The sequence below is a fragment of the Camarhynchus parvulus genome, chromosome 8 (assembly GCF_901933205.1).
Source record: "Camarhynchus parvulus chromosome 8, STF_HiC, whole genome shotgun sequence".
Taxonomy (NCBI): Eukaryota; Metazoa; Chordata; class Aves; order Passeriformes; family Thraupidae; genus Camarhynchus; species Camarhynchus parvulus.
In genome coordinates this window covers 1,178,878-1,199,760 of record NC_044578.1, presented here as the reverse complement: position 1 = coordinate 1,199,760, position 20,883 = coordinate 1,178,878, and the positions used below count along the sequence as shown (strand labels likewise).

The following is a 20,883-nucleotide window of genomic DNA, read 5'->3' as shown; positions in this document are numbered from 1 at the left end:
TTTTTCCCCAATATTTACATCCAAATTGGTTTCTCAAAGTCCAGAATTTGTAACTGGAATTGCAGAAATCCTGCAAAAATCCTGTGGGAAGGGCTGCTTCCCTGGAGCCTGACTCTGCCCACCCTTGGAATCAATTTTTCCTTTTTCCTTTTTCCTTTTTCCTTTTTCCTTTTTCCTTTTTCCTTTCCTTCCCTTTCCTTTCCTTTCCTTTCCTTTCTTTCTTTCTTTTTTTTTCTTTTTTTTTTTTTTTTTTTTTTTTTTTTTTTTTTCTTCCTTCCTTCCTTCCCTTCCCTGCCCTTCCCTTCCCTTCCCTTCCCTTCCCTTCCCTTCCCTTCCCTTCCCTTCCCTTCCCTTCCCTTCCCTTCCCTTCCCTTCCCTTCCCTTCCTTTCCTTCTCTCCAATATTTTTACAAACACCCCGAAACTGCCCTCTCGATTTTGAAATTTTACCCCAAGAATTTCCCCTCTTCCAAGCAGCTTTGACTTGGAATTTCACTCATTTTGCTAGAAATGCTGGATTTTTTTGGACCAAAACCTGACCCAGGCTTGTCTGTGTGTGCTGCAGGTGCGGACCCGCTCGGTGGGGGAGTGTGTGGCTTTTTATTACATGTGGAAGAAGTCAGAACGTTACGATTTCTTCGCTCAGCAGACCCGCTTTGGGAAGAAAAAATACAACCTGCACCCTGGGGTCACGTAAGATGTGCCTGATTTCATCATTTTTGGGGTTCAGTCTTTGTTTTGTCTTCTTCTCAGCTGAAAACTCAGGGATTCAGAGCCTAATTTGCAGCAGGAAAACAGCCAAAGTGTAAAAAATCTGTCATAAGTGTGTATAAATAATGTGTCAAATACATTTCTTTGGGGTAATGCCAACACTTTGCACTGAGGAGCAGTTTGAGTTTGAGTTCTGTTAGGATTTGGTTGGTTTACTTTTTAAATGTTAATAGGGTTTTTTTTAAATGCTTGTTTTAATTAAATATATTTCCTACAAAAGCATGAATCCCAAGTTCCAGGTGGAATTTGTGGTGCATTGTTTGTCCATCACTCTGGCCAGCACAACACCAAATCCCAAGGGATTTGGGGCTCTCCAAAGCTCCTTTCCCATTCCCATCCTTGCTGAGGAAAGAGGGAATGTGTGAGCAGAGCTCCCAGCTTGTTCTGCTGCCCTTCATTCCAAAGCTCTGATCTGCCTGTCCCACTCTTTCCACTGCCTCCTGCCAAGCTTTTTTACTATTATTTTCATTCCTCATTTCTTCCTGGCTCCTCTCTTGATCCTTCTTTGGAATATTATTGTTCCTCCAAACATTTCAGGGCTCTGGGACACCCAGAGTTGCCATCAGGGACTTTGTGGGTGTTACAGAGAGTTTCTTACCTGGCAGGGACTGCCTGGCTCCCCCTTCCCTTCCATCTCTTGGTGGGTTTTTCCCCCCTCTTTTCCATTTCCCCCTATTTTGCACATTTTCCTTCCTATTTTCCGTTTCCCCCCTATTGTCCATTTCCCCTCCTATTTTCCATTGCCCCTGTTTTCCATTTTTCATTTCCTCCTATTTCCCATTTTTCCCTATTTTCCATTTTTCCCCTATTTTCCATTTTTCCCCAAATGAGACATTTTTGGGTCTCTTCCTGCTGTCGGGTGCAGCAGCAGTGTCATTAAGGACTGGACTTGTCTGTTCTTGAATGATTTTGCAGATAAATTCAGGGAATTCAGGGTGGAATTCCAGGATAATTACATGTCAGGAGAAGTTTCTGGAGTTACTCCAGCCCTCCCACCACATCCAAGGGTTTCATCCACCAGCTCCCTTTGTTTCCATCTCCATCCTGCTCTGAACTGGAGCTCTGGAATAAATGGCACAGATGGGAATGTCCTGAACTCTGGAGTTTTTCACTTGGTTTTATTTTTTACCCCTTTGGGAGTTTTTTGCACAAATGGGATTTATTTTTACTGGAATGGTTTGGTATTGGTGGCTCAGCAAATTCAGGTTTAGTACCTGGAGGGATCACCTTGGAAGCACATAAAGGGTTTGGAATCATGGAATGGTTTGGGTTGGGAGGGAGCTCAAAGCCCATCCAGTGGGCAGGGATGGGGGACAGAGGACACTGCCAGCTGCTGCCAGCCCTGTCCAGCCTGGCCTTGGGCACTGCCAGGGATCCAGGGGCAGCCCCAGCTGCTCTGGGAATCCCATCCCAGGGAGCAATTCCTTCCCAAAATCCCAGCCATCCCTGCCCTCTGCCAATGGAAAACCTTTCCACTGCAGTGTGTGCAGGGGCATCTCCAGCCTGTCCCAGCTGGGTGGGTGTCTGTGTGTCTGTCCCCCACGGATTCCATGGATGTGTCCCAGCTCTGTGTGTCTGTGTGTCAGTCCCCCACGGATTCCATGGATGTGTCCCAGCTCTGTGTGTCCTGCAGGGATTCCATGGATCCTGTCCCAGCTGTGTCTGTCTGTCCCGCAGGGATTCCATGGATCCTGTCCCAGCTGTGTCTGTGCGTCCCGCAGGGATTCCATAGATCCTGTCCCACCTGTGTCTGTGTGTCCCGCAGGGATTACATGGATCCTGTCCCACCTGTGTCTGTCTGTCCCGCAGGGATTCCATGGATCCTGTCCCACCTGTGTCTGTCTGTCCCGCAGGGATTCCATGGATCCTGTCCCACCTGTGTCTGTCTGTCCCGCAGGGATTACATGGACCGCCTCCTGGACGAGAGCGAGAGCGCCGCCTCCAGCCGGGCCCCGTCGCCGCCGCCCACGGCCTCCAACAGCAGCACCAGCCAGTCCGAGAGGGACGAGTGCGCCTCCGGCAGCGCCCCCAACGGTGAGAGGGCCCGGCTGCCCCGGCACAGCAATCCCGGGCTGCTCTGGCCAGGGAGAGCCCATCCCTGCCCTGCCCGGGACACCATCCCCATCCCGGGCTGCTCCCAGCCACCCTCGGGCACTACAGGGATGGAGCAGCCACAGCTCCTCTGGGAATTCCATCCCAGCCCCTCCCCACCCTGCCAGGCTGCTCCTGTTCCTCTCTCCCCATGTCCCATCTGTCCCTGGCCATTCCCTGTGTGCTGTCCCTCCATGCCTTGTCCCAAGTCACTCTCCTGGAGCCCCTTTAGGCCCTGGAAGTGGCTCTGAGCTCTCCCAAAGCCTCCTCTTCTCCAGGTGAGCACCCCCAGAGACAAGCAGCCTATTTCAAGTTCAAACTGGTTTTTAAAAACCCCTCCACACTTGCACTTAGGCAGGGGCCTTGTCTGGAAGATAAATCCGTTTGAAAGCAGAGTTCAATTTCTGCTTTCCTGAGCCAGCCCAGGTGAGGAGAGCCCACTGGGGTCCTGGGATTCCAGGATATTCTCTGTTCCTTTTAAGCACTTCCATGAACTCCCTGTGTCAATTGTGTGCACATCAGTCACACAGAGAGGAGAAGGAGAAAACCACTGGATTTTTAATGAAATTTGAGTTCAAACTGTGCTTTCCTGAGGCAGCCCAGGCTGTTGTGGTGCTGCTGAGCCTTGCTGAAGGGGGTTCTCTCCCACCCAGGTGTCTCTGCCAACGGCCCCGGGGAGGTGCCAGGGAAGGAGGAGGCGAAGCTGGAGGGGCTGCACGTCAATGGACCTTGCAGTGGGAAGAAAACCCCTCACCCAGAGCTGGACACAAACGGCTACGAACCCGAAAACCTCCCCAGTGACCCCAAACTGGCTCACTCAGCCCCCAGGAACGAGCCTGAGCTGGAAGAAAAGAGCGAGAGACCTCTGAAAAGAAGAAGAATTAACAGCAATGGGAAGGAGAGCCCGGGTGCTTCAGAGTTCTTCCAGGAAACCAACTCCCACGGGAAGCTGGAGGAGCTGGAAACTTTGGAAGACTGAGTGCTGGGAGCTGATTTTATTCCTTGGAGTAAATTGTGGGTGTCTAAAATTTTCAGGGTTGATGGGTTACCTTCCAAAGTCCAGTTCCATAAACAATCTGAGATTTTTTTTTTTTGTTTCCTGAGACCTTCTAGTTGGCTCTAAAGATCCGATGATTTGGTTTTCTTCAGTGCTGAAAAGCAGCAGGAGAATATTGAATTTCTCAGAGCTGGCAGCTGCAGTTCTGGGATAAAAGGCTCTTAAATATTTAAGGAACAAAGCAGTGAGTTGCTGCAAAAATATTCCCAGCCTAATACATTAAAGAATGTGTTAATACAGCATTTAATGTATAAAACAGCATTTAATCAGTCTACAAGTGAACAAAGCATTTGGGGCTTTGCAGGAAGTTAAAATAAAACAGGAAAAGCCAAGACAGAGCAGGCACAGAGACTTCCACTCCTGCTGGAGAGAGGAAAATGTCATCCCATCATTAAGGAACCCTCATGAATCCTGAAAGTTATGAGCACAACTATTTTTATATATAGAAGTTTTAAAAGGTAAATAAATAAACCAGGTCAGGTTTGTCTATGTAAAATTGTTGACATCAATGATGTCTTTCCATATTCTTTATCTGGGCTAAAGAAATACATTCTGTATTTTTCCAGATTTCTTTGTAGCCTTTGAAAGATTTTTACAGTACTTATGTCTTGATTGAACTGTCCTTTCTTAAAACAAAAGCTTGTATAATTTTCTTACCTTGTACAGTTGGTAAACTTTTATGAGAGAGTTGATACCCTGAGTCTAATGTCAGCTTCCTTTTATTTTGCTGAAGTCTTTTCTAAAAAAAAAAACCAACAAAAAAAAAAAAAACCAAACCAAACCAAACCAAACCAATGGAGTTAAAAATTAATCACCAACGTGTTAATTTTCTTCCCAGAAACTGGTAAATAATTAACATAAGAATGGTTAGAAGGCATTTGATTTTGGAAACGTGTTTTTTTTTTTTTTTTTTATGGCAAATAATGATGTTTCAATTTTTGTTAAGCATGCTGCTTGCATTGCACACATTTCCTTGCTTTCTTTCTCCCTGTGTTTGGAACTCAGAGACATCTCCCAGCAGCCAAATTCTCGAGTTTACTGAACCTTCTGCAGGTTCAGCTGCTCCATCATCCCCTGGTTTGTGCCCAGCCCGTGCCCTGCCAGGTTCCAGGGAGCACAGCAGGGCTGCAGTGAGGCTGGACTGGCTGGAAATGCAGCTGGAGCTGGATGCAATTCCTGAGCAGCACAGGGGGGCTGCACTGGGAGCACCAGATGATCTCCAAGGTCTTTTCCAACCTAGGAAATCCTGTGATTCTCTATTGGTGCACACGCTTGCCTGGAGAAGGGAGAGCAGGAATTTCACATTGAGCTGGGGAGAACTAATTCCAGCGTGAGAACCAAAAATCCCTCATGAGTAAATGGCAGTAGGGTGGTGCTCACCCTGCCAGCAGCACCACTGAGAAGTTGTGGGTGTAGGATTTACATCCAGCAATCAGGAACGTTTGATATCCCAATACACTTTGGTTTTGTTTGGTTGTTTTCTTCAGCCCAGCTCCACTTCTGCTCTGTTCAAATCCGGGATGTTTGTTCAGTTGTACCATTGCTGACCCCGTCTCCTCCTCCTCCTCCTCACAGGTGTGTTGTTCATCCTTCACTGGTTATTTTCTCTGCAGGGTTATGCTCTTTATGGTTCCAGTTGAACTGAATGGTTTGAAATGGATGTTTCAACCCAAAGCCCAGTGCTGAGGGCTGGGGCTGATTTGGTTTCTTCTCCACTGAACTTCCCTTGGACTTTGTGATCAGGAATGAGCCAAGCCTCGGGATGAGGACGGGCTGTGGATGCAGAACCCTGGGGAATGATCGGCTCTGCCTGCCAGCCCTGCTCCTGGAGAGCCTCTGGGTGAGGTTCATTAATTAAAGCCTGTGTTAATTAAGGAATGCAGTGATTAATGCCTGAGGCAGAGGTTGCTGTTAACTCTCCCCTCTGGTCATGAGCAGAACCTCAAGGACGGTTGCACACAAGCAGAATCCTATTTTCAGTTTTATTTTGATGCTCTTTGTTTTCGGTTGCAAGTTGGAAATTCTTCCCAAAAATCCATAGGAAAGTTTCCAAATGAATTGTCTCAGGCTCGTGTGTGAAATCCAGCACTGTGTATATTTTCATGAATGTTGCTTTGTTTTTTATCTTTCCTTATTTTTATTTTTTTTGGTGATACTTAGAAGAGACCTGACATTCCATAATCCACTATGTAATGCTCAGCTAGACTTTAAGAATATTTAATTCTAATTTACCTTTTGTTTATGCTGGTGTTTTATACAATACTTTGTTCATGTTTCAAACTGCAGCCACTGTAACTCGATAAGTCATTGCACTACTAAAGCTATTGAAAATCCTGGAAATCTGCTAACTTTGCTTTCATTTTCCAAGCCTTCTGTACAGTTGGGAATCCAGTCCAACAGGAAATCCTTGGGCTTCCCAAAGGGTTCAATGTGCTATGAATTCCCACCCCACACACACAAACCCCACAGATTAGTTGGATACATTTTTTCCACACAGTATTTTGCACTGTCGGTAATTCCCTCCTCTTACTCCCCTTCCCCGTCTGCAATTCTGGAAAAGCTTATTAAAATATTTTTAAACTTACTGTCTGCATCCAAAATTCCTGACTTTGCTTGCTCCAGAGGGGTGGAATATTCCCTCTCAGAGGGTGGGAGAGCAGTGACTGTTACTGTGCACTGAAACCCCATTATTCTGCATCACCTTCCAGCTGTTCCCTTCATTCCCCATAATGTTTCCCAAATCCCTTCTCAAGGAATATTCAAAGCTGGAAACCCAGAATCCCACCCTCTCCACCAGGGAAGAGAGGGGTGAGGCAGCAGCAGCTTTGGCTCATTGGTTTATTGGAAGCAAATACAAAAATACAGAGGCACATAAATCCTTTCTGCTCTCATTCCTCACATCCACAGCCTGCCATACATTCAGGTTTTCATCACTAAAATGCTCATTTTGTAAATAGATTCTCTATAGAAAACATTTGTTTTTTAGTCAATTAATAGCATAGAAAATACTGCTAGAGGAATTCTTGGCTTTCCCAGTGTTTAGGATCCAGCAGGATCCCAGCGTGGACAAAAAAAAAGCTTTAAAAATCCTTCTCTGTTAGGACTGCAAATCTAACCAGTAGATTCAAAACCAGAAAATCATAAAAACCGCTCTGGCAGAATCACCCTGCTGGCTGTGACCTCAGCACGGCGCAGTCGGAGCACACGGGGGAGAAAAAAGGGATTTGGGATTTGGGAATGCTGCAGCAAGGGGCAGGAGCCCCAGCGGCACCTGGGCACTGGGAACCAGGACAGAACCAGACCAGAACCAGAACCAGGACAGAACCAGTACTGGGACCAGCAGCCCCATCTGGGCTGGGACTGAGGGGCTTCTCCACGCCAGGAAGGGTTTGTGACCCTCCCTCCCACGGACAAAGCCGAGGTTTTACTGGAATTGTGGGAGACAAAATAATCAGGGATTTCTTTTTTACTGTGCTCAAAGGGGGAATGTGCAGAGGGGCTGCTCCAGGACATACAACTGCCCTCCAGTGACCACAAAATCCCACCAAAAAAAGGGGAATTGTGGCTCTGGAATTGCTCCAGGAGCAGGATGTTGGAGCAGGCAGCAGCTGATTCGCTCCACACCTTCCCCAGCACACCAGGCTGGAGCTGCACCCTCACAGAAAATCTCCTTCCCATCCAAAAACTTCCAGTAAACTCCAACAAATGCAGCTTTGCCCAACAGCAGTTCCAGTTTAAACAAGTATCTCCTAAAAAACCCCACTGTCAGTGTCTAGAGAAGCTGTTAGGGTACAAAAATCTCTAAATACGTTGTTTTACTAAAAGTTTTTTAACCAAGCTTAAAAACAATTCTTTTAAAACCAAAAGACAACCTGGAAAGAGGTGTTGGGTAAGACAACCTTTAAAAATCACTGAACACTGCCCAGTGTTCTACAGTTCCCATTCTTCTAGTGGGTCACAAGCCCAGGGTGATTCATTCCATGGAAAACAAGAATTATGGGGCCCCCTGTACTTGCCAAAAAAGAAGATTTAAGTCCTTGTGCCTCTTCCAGGGGTGGGAGCTGCAGCCCCTGCAGATTCCCTGATGTGCTGTGCCAGGTGGGACAATCTTGGCTCTCCTGTGATCCCAGCAGCTCCTCCCTGGTGATGTTCCCAGTAAGGCAGCAGCTTTCCAAACCCAGGCTGGATCCAAGGGAGGCTGCAGAGCTCAGCAGGGCAGGAAAACCCTTCCTGCTGGGAATGTCACCCAGCCTCAGAAAAACAGAGGTGGATGCAGGGCTCTGATAGAGCCAGGAGGGCAAACCCAGCTTGGAAAGTGGGTTAATGGACCAAACAAACAGAAAATCAACAGAAAACAGCTTAAAATTCAGTCCAGAGAGCAGTGAACATTCATCCAGGAGGTCTTGGCCCGGCCCAGGAGCAGCTCCCAGGGCACTGCCGTGTTCCAGAGGGAGCAGGCTGGGCACGGGGCCAGCCCCAGCCTCCCACCCCGCTGGGATCAGCAGATCCAGGGAGCAGATGCAGCCAGGGACACCCTGGCACACCCCAGGGGCAGAGCTGCCAGCCCTGCCCTGCCCATCTCCACTGCCAACCCCGCCTTGATTAGAAACCCGTTAATTCCTCCCGTTAATCAGGCTTAATTAGGCTCCTCCTTCCCCGTGCAGGCTGGCTGGGCGTTGCCAAGGATTTGTGAAGGAAGGCAGCAATCTCAGCTGTGCAAATCAAGAGCATCCCCGGGCTCCCTGCCCGCATCAGGCCGGCAGGAGAGGCGGGCTCGGCCCCGGTGCAGCCCTGCCCCGCTCACACCGAGCTCTTCCCCCGCAGGTCCAGCTTGCTGCCAGCATCCGGCTCCTTGCTCAGCTGCTCCTCCGTGAAGGTGATGTAGGAGTACACCAGGCTGCCGGCAATACTGCGAGAGACGCGGGGAGCGCGTGGGGAGCAGCTCCTGGAAACTCAGGGCTCTCAAACACACCCCCAGGGAAAGGCAGAGCAGAATTCCCAGCTCTCCTCCCAAACCCGGGGGCTTGCTTTCATTCCAGATCAGTGCCACCCCCAAAGGACAGGAGAGACTCCCACAGCACAGCCCAGAAAGGAGACTTTTCCAATAGTAAGAATAATAAGATGAATCCCCAAATAATAATAAGAATAGTAAGAAATAATGAGAATAATAAGAAATAATCCCCAAATTCTTGAAATTGAAATAATCCCCCCCCAAAAATAATAAAGCAAAAGGAATAATCCCCAAAATTCTTCCTTTGCTGCCTTAATTCCATGACTCTGCTTGGTAACTCAGGGAAAACTCCATTTTCCTGCTAAAATACCCCTGTGGGTTCTCCTGGCTTTAAAACAAACCAAGTTTGGGAACATCCCACAAAACATAAGCATAAAGCACAAAACCCAAGCGCAAGCACAAAAAGACCAAGTACAAAAACCCAAATCCAAGGGCTTGTTTTTTTTTTTTATTTAGGGGGGAAATCCATGAAATCTGTCAAATCGTTTCAGTTTCACCCCAGTTTTCACTTACAAGTCATAAATAAACCTCTGCTCTTACCTGATATTTAGACCAATGAAGTTCATCCATGTAAAAATATAATCTCCTCCAAAAAACATCCCAATATAGGTTATTAAAATATTCTGCAAAGGAACAAGATGGGAGGAACAAACAGCCTGAGACACAGGAATTGTATGGAAAAGGGAATTTATGGAAAAGGGAATGCAGGGGGTGGAACACGAGGGGTTAATGCAATTCCCAAGAGATAAGTGAGGGGTTTTTTTGGGAGCAGGGAATGCCACTCACCTTAATGCAGCCAACTATTGTAGTTGTAAGAGCAGAGTTGTACTGAGTGCAAAGAACCGTGGAATACATCAGAATAAACCTGTGGAAAAGAGCCAACATCAGGAACAGCACCTTGGGAACCACCTCATCCCCCCACCCTGGCCTGGGAAGGGGTCCCTGCCCTTCAGGGAATGAGGGGAGCCTGAGGTCCCTCCCAGCCCAAAGCACTCCAGGATTCCAGGATCCATTCCCATCCTTTTTTCCCACTTTTTCAGCCAAACCTGCACTGGAGGAGGGTGGGAGATAATCCCCACCCACCAGAGCTCCCAGGAATGGTCTCCCTAGCAGCACTGAGGGTTTGTGATGGTTTTTAATAACACCAGGGCAGCACAATTCCCAGTTTCTGGGATGGAGGTGCCTTCCCTGCTCCCAGCCCAGCAGCCCATCCTTACCCCATCACACAGGACAGCGTGAACTGCACGAGGAAGAAGGTGTCTGCCCAGCCCTGGTACTCCACTGCCTGCAGGAACAGCACCTTCAGAGCCTTGGCAAGCACACAATTCCCAGCAGGACAAGGAACAACCCCCCCAGCATCAGCTGTCACCTCACAGCGGGAAAAACCAACCCCATCCCAAGGCTGGAGTGACACCCCAAAGCTGGGGATCCCCCTGGCAGCACCCCCAGCCTCAGCACTCAGCTCATTCCTTCTGGAAAAGGCAGGGAATGAGTGTCACAAGCCAGAGGGCTCAGGAGAGGCATCTCCCAGCTGGCTGCTCCCCAGAATTGGATCATTTTGGCTTTCACTCCCTGCAAACCACAACTCTCATCCCAAGGGAGCTGTGACCTGGAGATGCTGCTGAGGGCAGCTCGAGGCAGCCTGGATTCCAGGGCAGGGCTTTTCCCTGGGCTTCTGGGCTTTGGTGAGCACCTGGAGGGCTGGATCCAGGGCCATGGAGAGTCCAGAGGGGCCAGCAAGGTCCTGCAGGGATGGAGCATCCCTGAGGACACTCAGGGGTCTCAGCCAGGAGCCAGGCTCTGCCCGAGGTGCCCAGGGACAGCACCCCAGAGCCAGGGACACACAGGGACACACAGGGAGGTCCCTCTGGATGTCTGCAGGTGCTTGGAGAGGGGCAAAGCTTGCCCCGGGAACTGGGGGAGCCTCCACCCTTGGAGACACCCAAAATCCAGGTGGAATCTCACCTGCCCCAGAGGGACCAGAGGAGCCCCAGCCACAGGGCAGGAGCTGCTTCCCTCACCCCCTCCCAGCTGGGCAGGGAATGCCAGAGCAGCCAGGGCTCCTGGGAATGCCCTTCCCCCAGGAACACCGAATTCCAGCCCTGGGGGGCCCCTCCTGCAGCTCCTGCATCCCCTTTTCCCAGGAGTCCTGCCCAGAGCAGGATGTGCTACCTGGGCTGCCTCCAGAGCAACCACAGGAATTCCCAGAGCCAGAGGCACAGGAGAGGCCCCCAGCCCTTCCCAGGGGGTTCCTGGAGCTGGAGTTTCCTGGCAGCAGCCCCGGCACACAGCACATCTTTGTGCAGCCCAGAAAGGAGTTTATTCAGGGGAAAAGCAAATTTTAAAAAGCCATTTCTCTCCCCGGGCTGAACAGAGGCTGCTCACAGCCACGTTTTCCTGCCCAGGCCCAGCTCCTGCTCCTAAATGAGCACTTTTATCCCAAATCCAGCCCTGGGAGAGGGCGGGGCTGAGCCACCTTCACCCCTCCTGCCACCCCTGCTGAGCCCAGCTCATTATCCCCGGGCTTTAAGCTCCTAACGAGGACAAAGCCACCAGGCTGGGGGACACAGGGGGTGGCAGGGTCCCCCCCTCCAGCCTTTGGGGCAGAGAATTTATCTGAATTCCCTGCACATGGAGGAGATCTCCAAAAAACAGGCAGGAAAAAGGAATTTGTTGCTCAGGAGAGCCAGCTGCACATCAGTGAGTGCAGCAACAACAAAAACAATTAACAATCATAATGATGATGATGATAATAAGAATAATAATAATACTAATAATAATAATTTCATGTATACAGGACCACAGGTAAATAATTATAATCATAGTAATAATAAAGAATAATTTCATGTATTCAGAACCATAGGATTATTATTATTATTATTTACTATTATTTATATATAATATATATAGTATACATTATATATTATATATATAATATAATAGGTTGTTTATTATTATTATTTATTTATTTATTATAATATATATTATATATTATATATTATAGGTATTATTATTATTATTGCTATTATCATTATTATTGCTATTATTGTTGGCATTTTTATTTTATTTATGTATTAGTATTATTAATATTATTATCATCTCCAGGATCACAGGCACCACAAGCAAAGCAAACCCACACAGCAGCTCCACAAAACTGCCCCAGCAAGAGGAGGAGGAGGACAGGAAAAAAAAAAAGTTTGAAGAAACTCATTGATTCTAAAATTACTCAGCTTCTTTAAATAATATTTGGGTTTTCTCCTTGCTCTCCACTTCCCCATTCCTCAGGCATTACAAAAATGCCTGAATGGAGCAACTCTGTGGGTTTGAGTCCAACGCAGAAGCTGTGGCTCCTCTCTGCTGGGCTGGTTTTGGGGCACCCCCTTGCCCAGCTGCTCCACGTGACAGTGTGCCACAGAGCCCATGGACTTTGGGATGGGTTTTGGGACGGGTTTTGGGATGGCTGTCCTACCTTCTGTGCATCTCCAGTGATGTAGGCAATGGCCAGGGTGGGCAGGATCATGAACAGTGCATTGTAGTAGAGCAGGCCGTACTTGCCCAGCTCCTGCAAAGGGAAACACCCAGGCTGGGAGTGGGAACAGAAACTCCTGCCCACACTGCCGCTGGGCCTGGAGCTGAATCCAGGCGGGATTGCTCCAGACAGAGGAGATGGAGGGTGGGAATTCTCGTATCTCATGGAATTCCACCTGGTTTGGGTTGGGAGGGACCTTAAAGCTCATCCAGTCCCAAGGGCAGGGACCTTCCACCATCCCAGGGATCCAGCCCGGCCTTGGGCACTGCCAGGGATCCCGGGGCAGCCCCAGCTGCTCTGGGAATTCCATCCCAGCCAGGAATTCCTTCCCAATATCCCAATATCTCAATCTACCTTCTTTCACCTATAGCCATTCCCTGTGTCCTGTCCCTCTGTCCTTGTCCCCAGCCCCTCTCCAGCTCTGGACAGATTTTGGGAATGGGATGGCTGAGCCTGCCCCCTCTGCCCTCACAGAAACCAAAATCCCAACGTCCCGAGCTCATCCCACCTTGGAATCCAGCTTCTGTTTCACGTAGGCACCGTTTGCAGCTGTTAAGGCGTCGTTGATGAGGATAAAAATGTATCCCTCCAGGTCGAATGCCAAGTCAGCACTGGGAGGGGGAAATCAGGAGTTACAGCTCTGGCTGCGCAGGGACAGCGCCTGCAAGGTTCCTTCCACCTTCTCCGGAGCCAGCAAGTTGTGAGGAAAAGTTCATCATGGGAGGAGGGGGTGGGATTTGGGTCAGGAAAACATTCTTTCCTACTGGAGAGCACGTCTGGCAGGGGGGAACGTCAGTGTGGAATCCCTCTGTTCCTGGGACACTCCAGGGAACTCCACTGGATACGGGAATGGGGACAGCTCACCTGGCAGCCACAAATGCACCAAAGATCATGGCAAATACTGTCATCTGAATGCTCCAGGAAAACTTCTTCCTGGAAAACAGAGGCAGCAGGACACGGCGTCAGCCACTGCTCAGGCCTCGGCAACACTCGGAGCAGCGAGCAGCTTTTCTTCCTGAGGAAAGTGGGAAAACCCCAAAACCACCCCAAACCAGCCTGAAACCAACTGACCCCTGCAGGAGCTGCGAGTGAAGATGTTTTAGACAATTATCTCTGTGATTCTTTAGAAGATACAGAACTGAGCCTGGAGGAGCTGCAGCTCTGCCTGGGGCAGGGCAGGGCGGGCTCAGCCGGGCACGGAGCAGCTCCAGCCCTGCCCAGGGGCTCTGGGGTCCCTGCAGGAGCTGGGGCTGGCACAGCACCCCGCACCTCCCACAGGGGAGCCAGGGCAGCGCATCCCTCTCTGCCGGCTCCCCGGGATGGCATGGATCCGGCAGCTCCAAACCCGCCCCTTCCTCCTGCCCTCCTGGAGCCAAACCCGGCCCAAGAGCCCCAAACCCGGCCTGGCCCCAAACCCAGCCCGGCAGCCCCGAACCAGCCGAGCCCGTGTCCGTCCCGGTGCCAGCACTCACTTGAGCAGGAATCCCTCGGCAAACATCGTGAACAGGATGGAAAACCTCCGCAGCACCGTGAACATGGGCAGGCTGCGGGGAAGGGCAGCGCTGAGGGGCTGTGCGCCCTTCCCTGCATCCCAAACGGAGCAGGGATGTGGGATGGGAGCAGGGATATGGGATCCGAGCAGGGATGTGAGATCAGGATAGGGATATGGGATGGGAGCAGGGATATGGGATGGGAGCAGGGCTATGGGATCAGAGCAGGGATATAGGATCAGAATAGGGATATGGGATGGGAGCAGGGATATGGGATCAGATTAGGGATATGGGATCAGAGCAGGGATATGGGATTGGCCTGCCCCTGCCCTTAGGGGGGAATTCCCCTGTGGGAATGGCACTGCTCCCACACCCCCCTAGATCTGAGCCTGCGGGGATGGGGGACCCCAGGGACACCCCCAGACCTCACCCCGTGGTTAAGCGCCAGCCCCGTGTCCCTCCCTGCCCACGGGGAGCATTTGGGAACACGCACGTGGCACATCCCGGCGTGGGCAGGGAAGGAAGGGAGGGAGGGAAGTGCAGGGCCCCGAGCGGCTCCTGCCCCATCACCCACAGCCCCGGGGCCCGCAGGGCTCCCTGGCACCCCTGGAAAGCCCCGAGGAACGGCGAAACCCTCCCGGGCGGGAAACCCATCCCTACTTCAGTTTCTTTGTGCTGAACAGTCCTGTGATCTGGTTCCCGAAGTACAGGAGAGGTAGAGGAAATGTCTGGAAAGGAGAGGGAAAGAAAGGCTGTGGGAGCGAGCCGGGAGCTCCCCGAGCAGCCTCGGGGGATAAAAATAGAACGGAATTATTCCCACCCGCCATGGAAACCTTCACAGTCACACTCACACTCACTCACACAGAAACACACACACGTGTCCGGAGCTCCAGGATCCCCGGAACGGGCACGGGCATCCCAAAGAGCCCCGGGCGGGACAGGGACCCCGGGGCTGGGGAAAGGAGCCCGGGGAGGGGAGCCGGGCGCTTGGGAAGGGGATTCGGGTGCCCGAGGAGGGACTGGGGTGCTGGGGAGGGTCTCACCCGCCGGGGGATGTGTCTGTCCAGGTCAGGGAACTTGACCACCCGCAGCGCCTTCCCCGCCCAGAGCACGGCCACCGTGGCCACCATCTGCAAGAGAGCGGGGGTCACCCACGGCCCCCGAGGCCCCGAACACGGCGTGCGGGGACACTGCGGGGTCCCACTCACCTGGCCCAGCCCCACGCACAGCGAGGACGGGAACCTGCGGGAGGAGAGCGGGGATCAGGGGGGTCCCACACCGGGGGTCCCGCACAAACCCATGGGGACACCCAGGGGACACCGCGTGGGGACAGCCGGGCTCGGGGCGCGGACAGGACGGGGTGGGGGGCGGCAGCCCCAAAGCGGGGGGGGGCAGGGGCTGGGAAGGACCCGGGGCGGGGGGGACACAGGGGGACCCGAGCGCAGGGACCGGAGCGAATGGCGGGGTCCCGATCCCCCGATCCCCATCCCGCGGGGGTCCCACGCCGATCCCGGGGGGATTCCCGATCCCGGGGGGGGGGTATCCCGATCCCAGGGTGGGGGTCCACGATCGGGGGGAATTCCCGATCCCAGGGGGTACCCCGATGGCGGGGGTCCCGGCGGCGCGGCCGTACCCGTAGGAGGTGAGGACGCTCTTGTTGACGACGACGATGAGGAAGGAGCTGAGGCCGTAGAAGGCGGCGGCCAGCAGGCGCAGGCAGAGCGGCGGGGCCGCCATGCCCCGCTCCGCATCGCCGGGCGCGGGGGCTCCGGCGGGGGCTCCCCCCTCGGCCGCCCCCTCGGGCCCCCCCCCGGCCGCGGCCCCGAGGCGTCTGCGCGGCACCGACATGGCTGGGGCGGGGCGGGAGCGGCGGGAGCGCGCAGCCGCGGGGAGGGACCGGGACAGAGCGGGGAGGGGCCTGGGACACGGGGCAGGGAGGGGGACATGGCACCGGGGTGGGGATGGGCACAGGGATGGGGACAGGGGAGGGGGGGGGGGATGGGGAGATGGGGACAGGGATAGGGACAGGGGGGGGGGGGGGGGGGGAGAGGGATAAGGACATGGCACAGGGGACAGGGATAGGGACATGGTACAGGGGGGACAGGGATGGGAGCATTGCACAGGGATTGGGGGACGGGGTGGGGCACATCACACAGCGGGGCTGGGATGGGGACAGTGATGTAGGGACATTGCACGGGGTGTAGTTGTGGGGGGACATCGCCCAGGGGGCTGGGATGGGGACATTGACAGGGGGAGGATGTGACGGGGGCTGGGATAGAACGGGGGGGTTGGGACAGGGGGATTCTGCCAGGGGTGGGCAGAGCACGGGGAATGGCTGGGGACACTGCGGGGAGGGGTGGGCATGGGACAGGGGCTGGTTTGGGGGCATTGGTGGGCATGGGACAGGGGCTGGTTTGGGGGCATTGGTGGGGTGGGACAGGGGCTGGTCTGGGGGCATTGGTGGGGTGGGACAGGGGCTGGTTTGGGGCGCAGCAAGGGGGGCATCGCTCGGGGCTTTGGGGTGGGCAGCATCGGTGAGGGGAACCCCCGGGCCTGGCGTGGGGGGCATGAGCAGGGGAAGGGGGCTGGGTGAGGTCACACAGGGCGGCACTGCCCGGGGACACTGCAGGGACAAGGGGACACCAAACGCGAGTCCCCCGTGCGGGCAGGGGACAGGGCCCCCTGCGCCCTCCCCGGGGCAGAGCCGGGGGCAGAGCCGCGCTGGCATCGCTGTCCCTGGCACGGCGGCCCCGGGGCCCTGCGCCCTGCCCCGTGCTGCCCTCGGCTGACCCCGCACGCAGGATTTTGGCACCGGCCCTTCCCTTTCAGAGATTAAATCTTCCCCTCCGGGCTATGCTCTGCCAAGTGGAAAAATCCCAAAACAAGGAGGCTTGGAGCACAAAACCACCTCCGCCCTGCGGGACACAGTGAGCAGATTGAGGGCTGGGGGACGGCGGTGACACGCACACCGCGGTGGCACTGCGGGAATCCCTTCCTGTCAGCCCCATCCCTCCTGGGCACAGGTCCGTCCCCGCAGTGTCCCGGAGCCCCCGAGGGGACAGGACCCGGGTGGGGGGACAAAGCTGCAGCCTCGGGAGAGCCGCTCGGGGGTGCGGGGGGAATGGGGCCGGGCACGGGGATGAGGGATCGGCTCAGCCTGGAAAGAGCAGCAATTCCATAAAACCTCGGATCGTTTGGGCTGGAAAAGCCCTCAAAGCCCATCCAGCCCAACCGCTCCAGCACCGCCAAGGCCGCCCCCATCCCCTGTGCATCCACACGGCTTTAAACCCCTCCGGGGCTGGCTTGGGGGTCACTTCCGGAGCGAGGAGGGAAGGCAGCAGCGGGACATTCACTGCCCGTGGCCAGGGCGGTGTTTACAGCCCCTTTTGGGAAGGGTTATTCCCCATTTTGCCGCTGCCAGGGCCTGCCTGGGCACAGCCAGGGCCTGCAGGCTCGGCAGGGAAGGGGGGCTCGGTGGCCCCGGGGCAGAGCTCTGCTCGCCCCGGCACGCTGGGCTGGCCCCTGCCCCAGCTCTCCTTTGCCCGGCTGGTTCACTCCGTGCTGCTGCAAGGAGCAGGGGCTGCTCCCTGGCACAGCTCGCAGGAAGGACAAACCGACTTTAAATTCCGGGAGCAACCTCCCCATATCTCGGGTGCCCTTTTACCCCGGCCAAAAATCACAGCTTTGACATTGGCATCACCTTCCTTGTTCCTGCAGCGAGCCCGGCCGGCCCGGGGCTTGGGAACAGCGGCCGCTCCAGCGCGGAGAGGAACCTAATCCCGCCCGGAGCGCCGTGCCAGCGGGGCTGAGGCCAGCAGCGCTCATTGCTGTCCCTCTGGCGTGTCCCCGTCCCACCGCGGGGACAGGGGAGCCCCCGAGGGGACAGGAGATCCCTGAAGGGACCGTGTCCTCAGCCCGGGCTCAGGTGCCACCGCGGCAGCTTTAGGATCAAATATCCGAGCGTCCCCTCGCAGCTGCCAGCAGGGCGAGAAGGGTTCGAGCCTGTGGCCCATCTGTGTCCCCCGGCGCTGGGGGTGACACAAGAGCTCCGCTCTGGGCAGCAGAGCCGCGTCCGTCCCGACCTTTCCTTGCTGTGCCCGAGCGCGCCCGCCGAGGATAACAAACGTTCCATCGATCCATTAATGATGTTTGCATCTCCCTGCCACCCCGCGGGGCTGCGGGCACGGCCCGGGCAGGGCAGGGGGTGGTGGCAGCAGCGGTGACAGTGACAGTGACAGGGCAGGGCAGGGGAAGTGCAGGGCTGATGCCATCGGCGGTGCGGGGAAAGCCCGGCACAGCCCCGGGAGCGGGGCCGGGGCCCGGGAGCGGCGCCCCCAAAACCTGGGGGCTGCTGGGGGGGCTGAGCCCGGCCCCGGGCCAGGCTGGATCCCAAAGCACCATCCCAAGGCACCATCCCAAGGCACCATCCCAAGGCACCATCCCAAAACACCATCCCAAAACACCATCCCAAAACACCATCCCAAGGCACCATCCCAAGGCACCATCCCAAAACACCATCCCAAGGCACCATCCCAAAGCACCATCCCCAGGCACCATCCCAAAACACCATCCCAAGGCACCATCCCAAGGCACCATCCCCAGGCACCATCCCCAGGCTGTGCTGGGAGGGGCTGCGGGGCCGTGCCAGCCTCGGGAGGGACCCTCTGCAGGCACCAGAATGCTGAAAGGCGTTCCCACCTCTGGACAGAGGATCACGCACTCCTGGAATGGTTTAGGGAGCACAAACCTCACCTTGTTCCACCTCGCACTCTCCCAGGCTGGCCCTGGACAGGGATGCAGGGGCAGCCACAGCTGCTCTGGGCCTCCCCAGCCTCCCAGGGAGGAGTTTCTCCCTAAACCCAGCCTGACCCTGCCTCAGTTTGCATCAGGCCCTAAGGAACACCTGAGCAAAGCACAGAGAGCCCCTGACACGAGCGGGTTGGAAAGTGGGGGCGGTGGAGCTGCCTCAGGGGGAGGCGGCAGCAGCTGAGACTCCTGAGCAGGGGAAGGAGGAATCTGCGGGAAGAGCCGGGTGTGAGGCTGGCCCCGCTGCCCAGGGAGCTCTGAGCTGCAGCCCCGGTGCTCAGGAGGGGAGAAGGACACGTCAGGCAGAGGGCAGCGGGAGATGGGGCTGGGAAATGCAGCAACCGCAGCTCTCACCTATCCTGGGACAGCCCCACATCCCCCCGCACTGTGCAGCTCCAGATGTGCCACCTGGCCCCAGATGTGCTCGTCCTCCCCCAGACGAGACGAGCTGGCTCCAGACGTGCACGCTGTGCCCCGGGCCCTGAGCGCTCCCAGGACACCCCAAAGCTGAAATTCCCACTAAACCTGAACCCCCCCGTCCTGCTCGAGGTGTGTGTAACCACCCAAACCCAGCGTTCCTGCCGCCACACGGGCGCATGGCACACATTATATATATTATATACATTAAATACCTTACATAACCACACCACCCAGCGAGGTGCCAGCTCTCCCTTCCACAAAAAATCCCCGCGGATCAGGCAAAGCCCGGCGCAGCCGGGGCTTGCTGGCAGCGGAGGCTGTGCCTTCCCCGGGGGGTGAATTCTGTTCCCCAACGTTTCCTCCCCGAGGCGGAGGCGGGAGCAGTGCGGGGTTTCCTGTGGTTGCAGTGTCTAATGAGGTTAACACTGTTTTTGAGGTTTAACTCTTGAAGAGGAGCGGGGGGAGGGAGCGCCGGGCTCTGCCGGCCGGGCTGCGGGAGCGGCGGAGGGAGCCGGGGCTGCAGAGCCCCGGAGCATCCCTGGAGCATCCCTGGAGCATCCCTGGAGCATCCCTGGAGCACCCCCGGGACCTCCCAGCGCTGGGAATGCGCTGCCTGCCACAGCCGGGGACAGCACGAGCACCGAGGGGGGACACTCAGTGCTGGTGAAACCCTCCCCGTTCCTTAAGGAGTTTTCATCGCGCACCTCTGGGATCGGCAGGAGAAGTTCTTTCCCTGACAGCAGCCAGGACTCTGCCGTGCTCCCGAGGAGACCAGGACAACCCCTGGGGATGGGCTCAGCTCCACCAGGCTGAGCCCAAGCCCGGCCGGGACGCCGAGGAGCCCCCTCCCCTTCCCCTCGAGGGGACGCTGGGTTTTCCCAAGGGCTGACTCAGGCCGGGAGGGGAACTCGGCTGCTCTGCGCTCCCCGCGCGGCTGCTGCAGCTCCCGGTGGAGCCACATGCCCTGAGCACAGCCAAGGTAAGCATTCCCTGCTTTGCCCAGCCCCCAGCCCCTGCATTTCACCCCAAAATGTCCCAGCTGCTGCTCCTCACCCGCTGCTCCCGCGTTTGTCCCCCCTGGCACAGCCCCCGGGGATTGTGGGGTTTGGGTTGGCACCGTGGAGCAGCTTCTCCCTTCCTGCTGAATTCCCATTTCCTCAGCCCTAATGCACCGGGAGGCATCACCAGGGAGCAGCTCAAAGCCCAGCATCTCCAAATGGCCTCGCTCCTTTGGCTCCGAGTCTGCAAACGCCTCTAAACTGGAACAAAAACACAAAGGTGATTCCAGAGGAGGCAGAGCTGCGCACGTTTAGAGTTCCCAGCTCTTCTCACAGGACCCCAACTGCATTTTTTCACTTGCCCTGGTTTGCAGGAGGCTCGTGGAACCGACAGCCTCTCTTTGTAGGTCAGGTAATAGGGAGGCACTTGAGGTTTGACTCACCCACGGTGGATGCTTGATCAGCCCCAAAACCAAACCAGGTCACCTCGCCCCGCACGAGGAGCATCAGAGCACTCGCTGCTGCTGCTGCTGGCCTGGTTTGGGCTGGAAAACAGCATTTTGAAGCTTTTACTGAGGACTCTGGCCTCCCTCCAGGGAAACTTGCCATTGCTGACAGCAGGTATTGCATGGGGAAGGGAGATGAGGGAGCCTGGGCTCGGCTGGATGCTCAGCCCAGGCAGGAGAGTGGGGGTGGCAGGGCTGCTTTGGG

General features: G+C 55.1%; 2 protein-coding genes across 3 annotated transcripts in view; one reads left to right on the top strand and one right to left on the bottom strand.

The window, feature by feature from the left end:
* Nucleotides 1-6,502, top strand: part of MIER1 (MIER1 transcriptional regulator) — a 35,382-nt gene extending 28,880 nt beyond the window's left edge. For both annotated transcript variants that reach the window (XM_030953266.1, XM_030953264.1), the window contains 3 exons: nt 565-692; nt 2,668-2,804; nt 3,515-6,502. In XM_030953266.1, the coding sequence (XP_030809126.1) occupies nt 565-692; nt 2,668-2,804; nt 3,515-3,840 (591 nt within the window). In that variant the 3' untranslated portion in view covers nt 3,841-6,502. The remainder of the gene's footprint in view (nt 1-564; nt 693-2,667; nt 2,805-3,514) is intronic.
* Nucleotides 6,503-6,750: 248 nt separating this feature from the next.
* Nucleotides 6,751-15,796, bottom strand: SLC35D1 (solute carrier family 35 member D1). The gene is made up of 12 exons (XM_030953267.1): nt 15,582-15,796; nt 15,157-15,190; nt 14,992-15,078; nt 14,609-14,676; nt 13,931-14,002; nt 13,323-13,391; nt 12,967-13,069; nt 12,399-12,491; nt 10,147-10,214; nt 9,716-9,794; nt 9,470-9,552; nt 6,751-8,827 (listed from the first exon to the last, which is right to left on the bottom strand). The coding sequence occupies exons 1-12, from the start codon at nt 15,794-15,796 to the stop codon at nt 8,719-8,721; spliced, it is 1,080 nt and encodes a 359-aa protein (XP_030809127.1). The 3' UTR covers nt 6,751-8,718.
* Nucleotides 15,797-20,883: the final 5,087 nt, after the last annotated feature.